We start from the raw sequence: 14,271 nt of genomic DNA on the forward strand, positions 1-14,271 counted from the left end.
TTGCATCTGTATTGGCATTTCATCTGGACAAATGAGGCATGTTGCTCTGACCCTTCTTCCCTTATTCTTTGCTGTCCATAGACCGATAACCTTTTACTTGTGTAGAATACTGTGTATCTGTGAGTTGAACCCCATTTGTTGCTTTTTCTGTTTCTATTCAGAGAGGCCATGAAAGTTAATGGCCAGATGGATTGCCACCCGAGTGCCAAGGGTGTCACAGCCAGTCCCAATCGTCATGGTAACGTCAAAAAGGTGACTGGGGTGGGAGGCACTACCTATGAGATTTCGGTGTGAGCAGGGACGCCGAATCCACCTTCAATGACAAGAACCACGTTTGTTTTTTTTTTTTTTCTTGGTGAACTGTAGAATACAGAAGCAGTATTGTTGTTGTTCAATCACGGGATCAGTCTGCTTGTGTGTGGTTCTCTTGGACCTAATGCCTTGTGTGTTGAGTCCAATTATCAACGGATCCTCTGGATGGGTGAGGGATGTTTTTTTTCCTGTGTTGGAGGGCGTTGGGCGGGGGTGAGGTCCATTTATCGGTCATTTCATGGGACCAAAAGATTGTATTGTCTTATAGCTGTAGTTATGTGACCTGGTCCAAATGTCCCATACCGTACATGTTTTCACTGCAGTTAGTGCATCAGCTGGAACAAAATGTCACTGAAAGAAAAAAAAAACATGGGCATCTTCGGTGTAAGAATAATATTTTTCCAAGTGTGACAGACACACTCCTTCCTTGGAGAAGAATTCAACCAGTCAAGGTGCTTCAAAATACCAGGCCCCTTAAAGGAGACCTGCACCTTCTGTCCGCTTCTAATTTCTATTTTTTTTAGGAATGGACACAACCAGCAGAAGTTTAAATTGATGCAATGTCTCCCTCAGTGACTTAAAGGAGTTTAAGACAAATACTCGGCTCGCCTTCCATTGGATTCAGGAAGGTGCAGGATTCTCCTGGACAATCAAGTTACCTCATACATGACAAGTTTAAAAACCCAACATTTGGCCGTCAAACTTGTTTGTTTTAATTAATGATATTTGTTGTCTGGTTCAGTGTTTGCTTATAATAGAATCATAAGAATAGTAAGAGCTTAGCGATAAAGGCTGGTAGCTTACAAAATGTGACCCATTCCTTATTTTTAGTCAGTAGCTTAATATACCTGACATTTCAAAAATTGTTCATTTGATTTTGTAGACTGTATGTCTGACATACTTCAAGTATTATTTTGTGATAAATTATACAATTCAGCCAGAAGGGCTCATTGAAGGAACAGACCTTCACTAATGCTTAAGTATTTTTTTTTTTTGCCAGGCAGATGTACAGTGCCTTGCAAAATTATTAGCCCTTCCTTGAACCTTTTGAACTTATTTCAGGCTTTAATCATATATTAGATTTTTATGTGAATAATCAACACCAAGTGGGCCAAAATCATGAGGTGAAACAAAATGTAGACAATACTTTAAGCTTTTTTTTTTTTTTTTACGAATAGAAAAACTGAAGACTGATGTCACTCACATGGCACATGGTTTTAAAAAGTGTAATTTTGTGTATTAAAAAGGTGCATAGAACAAAAAAGCTTAAACATTCAGTTCTTGCACAGCCACAGTCCACATTGGATTAGCATGGTCCCTTCCTACAATTATATATATAGGCCAGTAATGCTCTATACACATGCAATAGCTGTGTGGTACAGCCATGTATTAAACACAAACGTGTTTGACTGAATTTGGTTATATATGACATTTAACAAATACTGTATTTGTGGTTTAAGCGATTGTTGTCTTGAGGGAAAGTGATTTAAGGCCACACCAGATACAGTGATGCCACGCAGCATATTATGTGAAATGAAATTTACTGTAAAATTAAATTTATCTGGTAAATTGTCACAGGGGAGTTAACCGATTATCTATGGAGTGGCAAGCACTCACTCAGACTTTCAAACCACTTGGCCCATACACAACACTGGTGTCATTCCTTTCTACTGCCATTGGTCCAACGGTATTTCAGACAATGGACTTCATTACTACAGGTCCCAAGAACAATGACCCCAAATCCATCAACCCAGCGCTGATTTACTTTTCAAACACTTCAGTACAGAGTAAATTGTATTACTATGGATGTTCCTATTTTTGTGAAGAAGAAACCTGAGCAGTCAATAAAGTGTCACTAATTATACTTTTAAATGTGTTCATTCTTTTTCCGGGCGATACTAACAAAACATGGTGGGAAAATCAAAATGCAATAACACAAACCAGAACAATCCAAGCCCACTTGTTACAAGAATGCTTAAGTGGATGCAAAAGTGGTTGACAGTGTTTTATTCAAAGGTGGAGGAAACATTTCCAATCATTTTTGAGTGCAAATGAGAAGCAACATTTCATCCATGTACAAGTATTTACAGATGCACTGGCACTTGGATGCATTTTTGAGGTTCAGAAATAGTTGGTGAGAAGAAAAGGGCGGTGAGCACGATGGCTGGGGACAGATTTCACATGCTTATAAGCAGGGAATGTTACAGAGAGAATTCCTGGTGAGGATGAACTTCATTTGGAGTGGCGCTATTGTAAACTCTGATGAACTGTTGACTTTGGACTTAGTCACTTTCAGATGTTTTAAACAAAATGAAATTCAGGCTAAGTGCATCTGATGGTCCTAAACTGCATTGTGACCCTCTCTGCTTATTGGCCTTATACAGATGTGATGAAATAAAGGACCTGGCCCAAAAAAAAAAAAAAAACTACTTCGACACGTCTCCACTGACAAGAAACTGATTTACTTGATGCTGGGAACAGCAGAAGCATGAACAGGGCAAGAAGGCCCGTTGAAGTACATCATGGGATGTAACAGAAAATGCTTGTTCCATGATGCCTGGTCCCTGACCCTGTGCTGCTAACAAGCAGGCTACAGTATCCTCTTCCTACAAAAATAAAATAAAATAAAAAAATAAAAAACTAAATACCCCAATGTGGGAATCATCTCTATCACAAGCCTCTTCACTGTTTGTCACAAGTAACATTAAGGTGTTGATGATAATTGAAAAGTGTGGCATTCCAATGGTGTTTTGAAGAGAAGGGGTAAGAGGAAGGGAGGCTTCATTTTCATCATTTCAATATTTTGGTTTTTGGTTCTGAAAGTGGTATCAAGGACTTGTGAGGCAAAACGGATCATCAAAATAAACAAAACAAAAAAAAACTAATGTCAAGTGTCCAAATTGAGTTCATTGAGAGTCTATTGTAGAAAAAGAGGAAAAACGGATCAATTGAAGACCAGTATAGAAAGTTCTTGTTTCTCAATTCTTTTCTTCAGCCTTCACCTGCTTTGTCTCTTCTTTCTTCTCAGTCTCCTTTTTTTCCCCTCCCTTCTTGTCTTTTACCGAGAGCTCCTCCAGTTTCACCGCCACTTTGATTGCACTATCAGCGTTGTCTGTGGTGAAAACAGTGAAATTGAATCAAAAAAGTCAAGCTTGAATGCGTGTCTCACACACAAGGCTTCACCATCTCAAAACTGAAGAACATTTGCCAGCGCACAGAAGCCCATTTTCAGACTTTCCAAAGGAGACTGTACAAGGTGTGTTGTACAAATAGTGGTGTAGCAGAACAAAGTGAGACGAGATTTGGCACAACCCAGTCATGTGCTCCATTCTGCAACGTTCATGTCGCAGACAGAAAAAGTCCTGAGCTGGACTCAGCAGCAAAGAACAGAGTGTGTCTGCTGTCAGATGGAAAATATACTGCATGCAATTCACACATTGTGCTTTACAAAAAGCACAATTGCCAACTCTGCATGAGTGTTGATTTTTTAAAAGTATATATATTGGAGTATCATTATTGAAAATATTCAATGTTAGTCCTTTTAACTATGAGTTGATGATGCAAGTCAGGAAAGGACAATTGTGTCTTGCATACCTGATCCCTCGAGTTTGTTTCTGACCACATCTTTGCATTCGTCAAACTTCACTTTGAACTTCTGAGCATCTGCAGAGAAAATAGAGCTTATCCACATTTACACTCTGTGCTAATTTGTTGACATCATATTACATTGACCAAAACTACCATGTCAAGGTTGCTACTCTAAGTCTAGGGGCAGATTTGGACCAAAAGCAGATCGTTTTGGACAAATACAAAAGGGCTTACTTTCTGCATTTAAAAAGCGGATGGCCAGAAGTTCAGGTTTGGGTTCTTCATCTGCATAATCTGCGAGTGTGTTCCACACCCAAGCTCTGTCGCTGCCAGCATTGGGCTTCAGCTCCATCATCGGTACAACTGGTATTCACAAGAGGGGCAACCACATGAACATGGATTGGACACAGCATGGCTAACTATAGTAACACAGCTTAGCGTTATGAATAGCCTAACATAGCTTAGCGTTATGATTGGCCAATCAGATTGACTAATCAGCAATATTGTGATCAGGCATGGGCCGATTACCGGTTTGACGTGGTTTCAAAAAGTCAAGGTTTCATTTACCACTAAATCTGCCCGCCACCGATAATGAGTTTTTTCCCCCCGTTTTTGATGGGGCTCCAAAGCAGGCAGTCACATTGACTTTTACTGTTGATGAATGTGGAATGTTCTGAACAACAACCAAAAATGATACCAGCGGGTACTAGTTAGCCCCATGGAAAACACGAGTGTCCCATGGTTCTGTTCTAAAAATAACTCACTAGCAATGGGATGCTGTAATTTTGTAAGAATTAAAACTGAATAATGTTAATATTTAATTATTGTACATAACATGGCATGTTCTTTAAAAAGTTAATCAACGCAAACACATTTTTTTCAAGAATATGTTCCCAGCAGGCCCACTAGTTGAAACACGAATATTGCGTTTGGGGAATATGAGCTACGCAGCAAAATCTACCCCTTGTATTGTATAGGATCGGCCCATGCCTAGTTGTAATCATTTACTAAGTTCTGTTAGCCATTAAAGTGTTTGCTCCACAATTAGCCTTATACGCAGACATTTATTTTGCCTTGCAACCACTTGAGTAAAATCATGCATGCTTACTTATCTGAGCAGACAAGCTATTTTTTTTGTGGCAATTGTTGACGCTGTAGATGCCAATGTATGTGTATTGCTAAAACATAAATGTTAGACAATGGGGAATTTCCCAAATCATCTTTAAGCACCTTTGGTATGAAACGCATTAAAATGGGGCTCAAATGGTCAGTAGACTTACTCTGATGATTGGCACAAAGCTTCAAAGTACGATCTCTCCTCATCAGGAGGCGGATTGTGCCCTTGTCTTTGTGCCTAAGCAGCTTGACATCACCAGTGCCTCTCTCCTTCCACTCGGGCGGGTCAATTTCAGAGGCAAATCGGTAGAGTTTAGCTCGCCTGCAAAAAATCAAGGGCGCCCACAGTAATGACAAAATGCAACATGTGAAAGACAATATCCAAACTAGTAAGGCTACTTACATTTTGAAAAGTTCCTCTTCATCTTCTTCTAATGTTTTCACTTCCTGCTCAGGAAGGCTCACAATTGGTTCAAACTGAGGATCATGATTGGAGTCTTCTGCAATTTCTGCAGTGGTTTCATGCTCTTCTTGGTCCTGATGGGTCACAGAAAGATGAGATGTAGAAACCATAGTCAAGAGTGGACTTTGATACTCATTTGGGTACTGGGATTTAAGAATAATTAAAAAATAAAGTTTATAAATCATGTTGGGCAAGTCAGGGTGGACAGAACAGATGCTAATAACGAACCAAACTACACGTAAGAAAACTGGCAGCAACTAAGGAGTGGTCCTACAATTAACCTATCTAAAAAACAACCTCTGACTACAAAAAGTACACGACATTAGGCTGGTATACAAAACAAGTACGTTCCATCTAAGGCACATTCCTTTTCTTTATTTCGTTGCATTTTCAACTCTGTATGAGCCTTTTCTTAATTCGTTGCATTTTCAACTCTGTATGAGCAAGAACTCACTCGAAAGTTAACCAGTCCAGCAAAGAGGCCTTGCGCGATGATTCCAGTGTGGACCAAATGTGCATTTGAGACGTGCCATGATAAAAGTCATGATCCGGCAAATTGCATAGCGTGGGTTTATTTAGTCAGTCTATCGGTTGCCTCGTGCTTGCGTATTCTGCTCGGTAATGTGTGAAACACGCTGACACATGCTAACATTAGCTATATGGCAGTTAGCAACTGTTGTGCCTAACGAACAAAGGCAAGGAAACCGAGCTAACGACAGTTCGCAAAAGGCGCATAGCGTAAACACTTGGTTCTACAACTCAGCGATAAATCGCTCGAATGCCTGTGATGATCTTGTCAACATTCAAAGAGTAGTTTAGCACTAGCATGTAGCCCTTAGCATCCGAAGACGCTAATGATGAGATGGGCAGCTAGCGGCGACGTGCTCACCGGCTCCTGCACACTTCGGCGCACTCACGAAAACCTTCAGAAGAAAACACTTCATAGTAGAGCCAAGTGCCACGCGTGGAAAACTTTAAGTCTAATATCTGGTTATTTCTCAAATGTAAAAAAGAACGCCGCCAATTAGCTTCTGTAGCATCGCCAACTCATTGTCGGCAGTTTGATTCCTTTCAAAAAACTTCGGCAAATTGTGAAGCGCCCAATATGGGTTTATTCCACAAATTCTCATTCTACAACAACCAGGGCACTTTCGATGATCAACTATTCATGACCTCACCTTTGGGTCAGCCATAATATTGTAGATGTTTGCAGATTTTGAAGTTAACTTGAAGATTCAAATCCCAAACTGGCCGCCGTTTCCCTCAGCTGCTCTGACTTCCTGTTCCAGGTTTCGCGCGCATAATTTGCCCATTGCGTCATCACCATTGGACGTACGTTGTGTAGCCAGGAATTGTTTTAGTGTAATGTACATTGTACAAAAAGATCCGTTGGATTTACTTAATTCGAACATGTACATCAGTTGCACGTGATTAAAATGTAGGAAACGTATGTAATTTTCCCGTGGTTTTTTTTTTTCAAAAATAAACAAATAATATTAGTTTCACACATTTTAGTAATGTGCAACCGAAACGAAAAAGTATTTTTTTCTGTGTACTGTACACTTTCCCAACAAGCAAAATACTGCATATTCTTCGGTAAATAATGGCAACAATGTTGGTGTCTTTCTACTTGTACAGCTCAGTGGCAGATTTTAGCTGGTTGGGTGTAATCTATTTTACATGTATTGTCCTATTCTAATTTAATAATAATAATAATTCAAGTTCGTAGTCATCATCTATCCATCCATCCATCATCCAGTGTTGTATACTAAACACTTGTGTAAATGCTGTTGCGAGGAATGTTTGGTGTTTTTCATGTGGAGACTTATAAAAAGACAAACCACTATACATGGCTGTACATTTTTCTTATTCCTACAGTCTTCATAAGATTCCCACTCACAAAATACATGGGAAAGACGAGACCTCTTCCGACAGAAACAAATGTCTGTGTTTGTACCACTTTAAGAAAGTTCAAAGTTCAGTCAACGCCACGTGGTTTCATCAACATGGCAGCTTCCTGAATCGTCAGTGTGTGTTTAAAAGTAGCTTAAGAAGGTAAGGCAACGCTTCATATATACTCAAAACTCTGCCTGGTATCGTGCTAGCATAACATAGTCTTTATAGCTTTGCCGATATTCTGTTTTGAACAGCCGTTCGGTTGCTTTCCATCGCTCATGAAAAAGTCTGTTTTCTGAAAACAAATTTCCCCAGTGTTTATCTATGTTAAAGCAGAGACAGTTACAGTAGAAATAAAAAGTCTGCACGCCTCTGTTAAGTAACTTTTATTTTGCCCTACAAGTAAATGATATCAAAAGTAATTCAATTTTTTCCCCCACCAATAATGTGATTTATAACCTGCACACATCGGTTGAAACAAAATGAAATCCTTTCGAGAGGGTATCTAAAATCAAACAACTTGAGATGTGCTTTCACAAGTCTGCACACCCTCTAATAATGGGATGTGGCTGTGTTCAGAATTAACTAATCATAAATCACATTTAAATTAATGTTTAGGTCACACTTGCCACAATTTGAAGTGCCTCTGATTAACCCCAAAATCATTTTCAGATTTTCTAGTAGGCCTTTCCAGACATTTCGTCATCACATCTCACAGCACAAAACATCTTGTTGTTAAAAAAAATATATCGTTCAGCAGAAGAATACAGAAGATTTTTAAATATACCATGAAAGTGAACACAGTCATCACCAAGTGGAGAAAATATAGCACAATAGTGACCAAGAACTGCATGTCTATCCAAGATTGCTGAAATGACAAGAACAAAACTGGTTGGAGGAGCTACCAAGAGGCCAACAGCAAAACTGAAGGACCTGCAGGAATTTCTGTCCTGCATTTTAACACAATAATCCCTCATCTTTTTCACGTCTTTGTCATTTGTCTTTTAGAGAAAAACATCAAAACCGGGCTACATTTTCCCAAAACACACTAGAAAGCTCCCAAATCCATGCAGAGAGAGGTAAACGAGCGAGTAGAATCACCTGTGGTGGCTTGAGCTGTGGCAGAGGTTTTAGTTTCCAGACTTGGATTTCCCATCTCTGCATACATGTGCGCAAATGTGTTATGGTCTGATGAAACCAAGGTTGAACCTTTTGGCCAAAATTCCAAGATTGCTTTTGTATAAGCACAACATTGCTCGTCACCAAAAGAACACCTTATTTACAGTTAAGTATGGTGGTGGCAATATCATGCTTTGGGACTGTCCTCCATCAAGGTGGAGGGAATTATGAACAGTTCCAAGTACCAGTCAGCATTTAATTAAAAAAAAAAAAAAAGTGGAGACGTTGACTATAACAACGGAGATGCTCAGAAGCACTGGTGGCAGGTGTGTGCTGATTCCCGTTTAATATGAGTTTGAATGTGATTGGATGGTTAGTTGTAAACACAGTCATACGGTTTCCCCAGTTCTAAGAGGGTGTCGACCCTTGTGCAACCACATTATTAAAAGTTTTGAAAGGATCAGTCAATGTCATTTCTTTAAATCACAAACCCCTTATATCCGCTGCATGTTGCTTGTTTCTCAAATTCTTAAAACTAGTTAATAATTTTTCTTTGGCAGCAGTGTCATGGACGACTGTAGTAGCAGCCCAGCGATTGCAGCAGCGCCAACAAAGGAAGCGGACTCTGCTGACCACCCCGTCGACTCCACAGAGCACGTCAGCACTGCAGCAGAAGGTGAGGTGGAGTCGGAGCCCAGCGTTTATGGCTACATCAAGCAAGACCTTTTTACGTCTGAGATCTTCAAAGTGGAGATCCGGAATCTGCCCAAGTTCATCGGCTTCAATGACCTGAAGAAGTTCCTGGCCAAGCACGGCCTCAACCCGCACAAGATCAAGCTGTTCGGCAAGCAGACGTTTGCTTTTGTCACCTTTAAGAACGAGGCGGAGCGCGACAAAGCCATGAAGATGGTGCACGGCATGCTGTGGAAGGGCCAGGTGTTGAGCGTCAAACTGGCTAAGCCTAAAGCCGATCCCATTCAGAGGAAGAGGAAGCAGGAAGAGGGCGACGGTCCGGGAGGGCAGCCTCCTCCCAAGCGAGCAGAAGGTGACGAGAAGGAGGAGCCGCTGAGTGTCCAGATCGCCAACGTGGTGACTCCCCTGTGGAACGTTCCCTATGAGGAGCAGCTGAGGAGGAAGGAGCAAGATGTGGTAGCCGTTCTGCAGAGGCTGGCCAAGTGAGCGCAAGTCGTCTATTTCTATGGCAACCTTCGGAAACCACAACTCCTTCGAACTATCGTTTTTCATGCTGAATTCCGTGTTGTTTCCCTGTTAGAGAGATTGCAAGCACCAACAAAGCCATGCTGCCGTTGCTCTTTGACGTGAAAGGAAAACACAACCGAATGTGCTGTCCCCTAGAAGCGATTCGTCCATCCCCTGCGCAGGTTGGTGACGGAACAATAATCGTGTATGTTGTGGGATTTCTGGACTGGACAATCTCTTGAGCTCACTCTTTGGTTGTCTTTAAAGCGGAAGTCAACCCAAACATATTTTTTTCAAGAATATGTTCCCAGCAGGCCCACTAGTTGAAACACGGCATTCTGATTAATATTGTGTTTGTGGAATATAAGGTAAGCGGCAAAATGCACTCGTTTATAGCCGTCTCTGGGGGGCGGCCATCTTGTCTTCTGTCGACTGAAAATGACAATCATGGCTGACCTGTTTTCTGAATCTGAGCCGTGATTGGTCGTTGTGATGTCATTTTCAGTGCCTAATAGAATGAAGGAAAATGAATTTTCAGTGGCGTGTTTACCCTGAAAGCCTGGCAAGCGTATACATCATTTTTTAAATTTTTTTTATCCAATTGTCAAGTCTCTTAACCAATGAAATGTATCAGAATATACAGTACTCGTAACAGTGTCGTGAGCCCGTGGAGGATGTTCTGGAATTTTGCGAAAAGACAATTACATAGACAGGAAGAAATGGGCTCCCGACTATTTTTTTAATTTTCTCGTCAATCGATTATCGCTTACAAAATGGGCGTCCGTCATAGGCAGATAGGCAGACCGGTCCGTCACATACGCAGTATGCCCAGCTCTGCTGAATTCACCTTTAAACCTGAGTTTAAAAGTTAAAAGCACAGCTCACTGGGCTTTTTTGACAAGTCAAAAATGTATCAAGCATAACAGTAAAGCACTATAACATTTTCTCTTTAGGAACGCAATTCAATATCTAGAATTTGACATTTTAATCCAGAAGTCTTATTGTGTATGTCTTTTTTTTTTTTTTTTAACAGATAATTTTCTTTTGTGGATGATGGGTTATCATTAAAAAATATTTTTCTATTTCTTATTAGTGTCTACCTACCGGTGTATTAAACATTGCAGAAACAAATTATTTTGATAATCACCAACGCTGTTCATTTGGAGCAGCTCGGACAAACATTCGGCCCGTGGTCTAATCAGTATGAGAGGTATTACAGTATATTCATCTGCCCATACATCTTCCACTCAGTATGTTTTGGGGATATTTTTTTGTTTTGGCTCAGTCAGGGGTTCGATATTCCTTATTCAAATGTAATGGTGTCCAACCCTTGTGTATGCTGGCAGACGGAGTACAGAAACAAGTGTGAATTCCTCATCTCAGTGGGCGCCGACGGGGAGGATAAGACGGTCGGCTTCCGCCTGGGGAAATATAAAGGAGGCTCCTGTGCTGTGGTGGGGCCGGAGGAGGTGTGCCATGTCCCAGCCGAAGCCAAAAAAGTTGTCCGTGACTTTCAAAAATTTATCAGGTTTGTACAAATAAATCAATCATACGATTTCATGTCGGTGTGCCTTGATATTTAGTAGAAAACTCATTTTAGTCCAGTAGTCAAATTAAAGCGGTAATGTTCCCATTTCATATTTGGTACTTGATTCCCTTCGCCGTACTAATGTGAACCGATTGCATAGGTCAACACCTTACAGCGTGTACAGTCCTGAAACGTATGAAGGACACTGGAAACAGCTGACTGTTCGGACCACCAGGACCAAGCAAGCCATGGCTATAGCATTCTTCAACCCGCAGGTAATGCACAGAGTTGTGTTCATAAGATAGGCGCTCACGTTTAATTACTGCTAAGTCTTTCCCTGGAGGCCGTTTCTGACTGATTGCGCATATTCAACAATTTGCCAGAAACTGGAAGAAACAGAACTTGATGCATTAAAGAGCTCCATGAAGAAATACTTTTCAGAGGAAGAGGGCAAAGACAGCGGCATCACCTCTCTTTACTTTGTCAGAGAGGGCCAAAGGTGAGGAGGAAAGTGGGTGGGTATGGACTTAAATGAATTATTTTTGGGGGTAGGGCACACTGTGTTATTCAAAATTGAAAAATGTTTGTAAACAAGGCAGGTTCTTTAATACGGCTCATGTACAATGCCACGAAAGACTACAATACATATGGACCCTTCTAAAATATTTTTTTTCTCATTGCACAATTCCCCCACTTTAATGTTTAAGATCAAACAAAGATAACCAAAGTAAACGTAAAATACAATTTTTAAACGCTGATTTGATTTATTAAGGGAAAAAATATTCAAAGCTTCTTGACCCTATGTGGAAAAAGTAGCAATTCTGAACGAGAATGTTTGGCCATCAGTATGTGATCTCAAGCTGAAGCACATTTGGTTTCTGCATCACAACAATTGAAAACACATCAGCAAGTCAACTTGTGAATGGCTTTAAAAAGCAAAATGAAGGTTTTGGCATGGCCTAGTCAAATACCAGACTTGAATCTGATTGCAATGCTGAGGCTTAAACTTTAAAGTGCTCCCATGTGGCCGATTCGAAGCAATTTTGCAAAGGAAATATATCTATAAAAGATGTGAAAGACTCATTGCCCAGAATAGAAAATGCTATGATTTCCGTTGTTACTGCTGAGGGTTGCAGTTATTAGGTTCAAGGGGCAATTACCTTTTCACGCAGGGCTGTGTCATTTGGTTTTTTCCTGAATAAAGTCACCATTCTAAAACTGCATTTTATGTTTAAATTGATTTATCGTTGTCTGATATTTATACATTTCATGATCTTAAACATTAAAGTGAGGAGACAAAGTAAAAAAAGTCCAAATTTGATATGGACAAATATTTTTTAATGGCACTGTGTAGGATACAAATACAACGTAGGCTACCTAATGAATTGGGCTTGGCATTGTATGTTTATTATCTAAGATAAAGTATAAAGGCATCATGCAAAGTGAAAGTTGCAGGTAATTAGATGATAGTAATGTATTCATTGAAAAACAAATGTTCCCCTGGCGGCTGAAGGAAATCTCCTAACATTGAAGACTTGCCGTGTGAGCTGGTAGCAGGAGATGGCTGCATCCACGAGGAACTTCTTGGTTTAAAATTCAGAATATCTCCTCATTCTTTCTTCCAGGTAAGAAACTTTTCAGCTGACTCCTTAGGAGCCTCAATGGTCCCAAAACGATGCACTGTAATTTCCTGTCAATCCATTGTGGTCAATACACAAAGTGTTTGTTTCACAATAGCATGATTTTCTTTCTTAGTTTAACAACAAGCGTACGTCGAACTTGTTCCATTCTTTGTGCAATCTGATAGGTAAATACAGCAGGAGCAGAGGTTCTGTACTCCGCAGTAGGGGAATGGGCGCAACTGGATCAGGACAGCACAGTTCTGGATGTGTGCTGTGGGACAGGAACTATTGGCATTTCTCTGGCTAAGGTCATGGGCCATACTTGTACTTTTATGCATCTTTGTAGAGCTCATATCCAGTATACACACACACACACACACACACACGGGACACTACTAAAGAATTGCTGGATGAGAGATGTGATGCCCAGAAACATAAAATGACATTTGTTTTTTGGGGGGTGGGGTGTTCTACAGCGGGTCAAGAAAGTAATTGGAATTGAACTTTGCCAGGAGGCGGTGAAGGATGCTGAAGTTAATGCAACACTTAATGGTGAGTGCTCTCATGTATAAACAATGAAATAGTTGCTGCTGCTAGTTGTCCAATATACATCTTTTAACTTGATCCTGTGTCCACCTGTATCATGACAATCTCGTGGCTTTTTGTCTTTCTTAACTCGAGGGCTCAGCAATATCGAGTTCCACTGCGGGAAAGCTGAAGATGTGTTCCCCAATATTCTCAATGCTGTGGTGTCACCCAACCTGACAGCCATTGTGGATCCACCGAGGGCAGGCTTACGTAAGTCTATAAAAACTAATGACTTACCGTGATGTTTTACTTATGAGAGTGTGCGGTCTGAACAACACAGATTCCAAGGTGATACTTGCCATCAGGAGAGCAGAGCATCTAAAGAGACTGATTTATGTGGCGTGCAATGCCAAGGCAGCCATGAATAACTTCATTGAGTGCGTTTTAAACTTTTTCCACACACCTAAGTCCCACTTTGAAAACATGTTTCTGATCGTCTTAAACTGCTCTAGCCTGTGCAGGGCACCCTCCAACAGAGTTCACGGAGCGCCATTCCAGCCTGTGCGAGCCATGGCTGTGGATTTGTTTCCTCAGACAGCGCACTTTGAGATGGTTCTGCTCTTTGAGAGAGTGGACTACAACTCGCAGCGGCAGACCAACAATCAGCAAGCAACTTTATGTTCACCTTAAAAAAGTTCATTTGCCAATGAGAAAGTCAACAAATTGACAACTTACAATTCATTTAGATGTTCACCCTTTACTTGCCTTCTCATCTGAAACGCAGCTAGTTTTTCCCTCCTTAATTTAGGCTGCCTATTTCTTTTGGAATAAAACTTTCATTTCCAAAACACTGCTTCAGCATCTACTGTGTAATATTTCTCGGTTGAATACCGCAGACA

The 14,271-nt window shown here is 40.6% G+C and overlaps 3 protein-coding genes and 1 non-coding gene across 6 annotated transcripts in view; 2 read left to right on the forward strand and 2 right to left on the reverse strand.

The window, feature by feature from the left end:
* The window catches only part of zdhhc8b (zDHHC palmitoyltransferase 8b), a 64,245-nt gene extending 62,067 nt beyond the window's left edge, over positions 1 to 2,178 (forward strand). For both annotated transcript variants that reach the window (XM_086030127.1, XM_086030128.1), the window contains exon 11: positions 162 to 2,178. In XM_086030127.1, the coding sequence (XP_085886253.1) occupies positions 162 to 294 (133 nt within the window). In that variant the 3' untranslated portion in view covers positions 295 to 2,178. The remainder of the gene's footprint in view (positions 1 to 161) is intronic.
* A 126-nt stretch (positions 2,179 to 2,304) lies between these two features.
* ranbp1 (RAN binding protein 1) lies at positions 2,305 to 6,823 on the reverse strand. Its single transcript, XM_086030136.1, is given in 8 exon segments — positions 2,305 to 2,854; positions 2,856 to 2,918; positions 3,315 to 3,424; positions 3,907 to 3,975; positions 4,135 to 4,263; positions 5,181 to 5,338; positions 5,420 to 5,553; positions 6,658 to 6,823. Coding segments are annotated over 8 exon segments (759 nt in total). The 5' UTR covers positions 6,673 to 6,823; the 3' UTR covers positions 2,305 to 2,773.
* Positions 3,584 to 3,713, reverse strand: LOC147147776 (small nucleolar RNA SNORA77). Its single transcript, XR_015087010.1, has one exon. It is a non-coding gene; the product is annotated as a small nucleolar RNA SNORA77 (small nucleolar RNA).
* A 543-nt stretch (positions 6,824 to 7,366) lies between the features above and the next one.
* Positions 7,367 to 14,222, forward strand: trmt2a (tRNA methyltransferase 2A). Of its 2 annotated transcripts, none has more exons than XM_086030129.1 (12): positions 7,367 to 7,534; positions 9,055 to 9,669; positions 9,768 to 9,876; positions 11,041 to 11,222; positions 11,383 to 11,497; positions 11,606 to 11,721; positions 12,736 to 12,847; positions 13,030 to 13,152; positions 13,321 to 13,396; positions 13,526 to 13,642; positions 13,713 to 13,809; positions 13,885 to 14,222. In XM_086030129.1, exons 2-12 carry the CDS (start codon positions 9,062 to 9,064, stop codon positions 14,060 to 14,062), a joined length of 1,833 nt encoding a protein of 610 aa, XP_085886255.1. In that variant the 5' UTR covers positions 7,367 to 7,534; positions 9,055 to 9,061; the 3' UTR covers positions 14,063 to 14,222. The 2 variants fall into 2 exon arrangements, with proteins under 2 accessions (XP_085886255.1, XP_085886256.1); XM_086030130.1 differs by having other exon boundaries at positions 7,375 to 7,534; positions 9,058 to 9,669.
* The last annotated feature ends 49 nt before the right edge of the window (positions 14,223 to 14,271 follow it).

This window comes from Filicampus tigris, chromosome 5 (assembly GCF_054856515.1).
Source record: "Filicampus tigris isolate MCC_2025a chromosome 5, RoL_Ftig_1.0, whole genome shotgun sequence".
Classification (NCBI taxonomy): Eukaryota; Metazoa; Chordata; class Actinopteri; order Syngnathiformes; family Syngnathidae; genus Filicampus; species Filicampus tigris.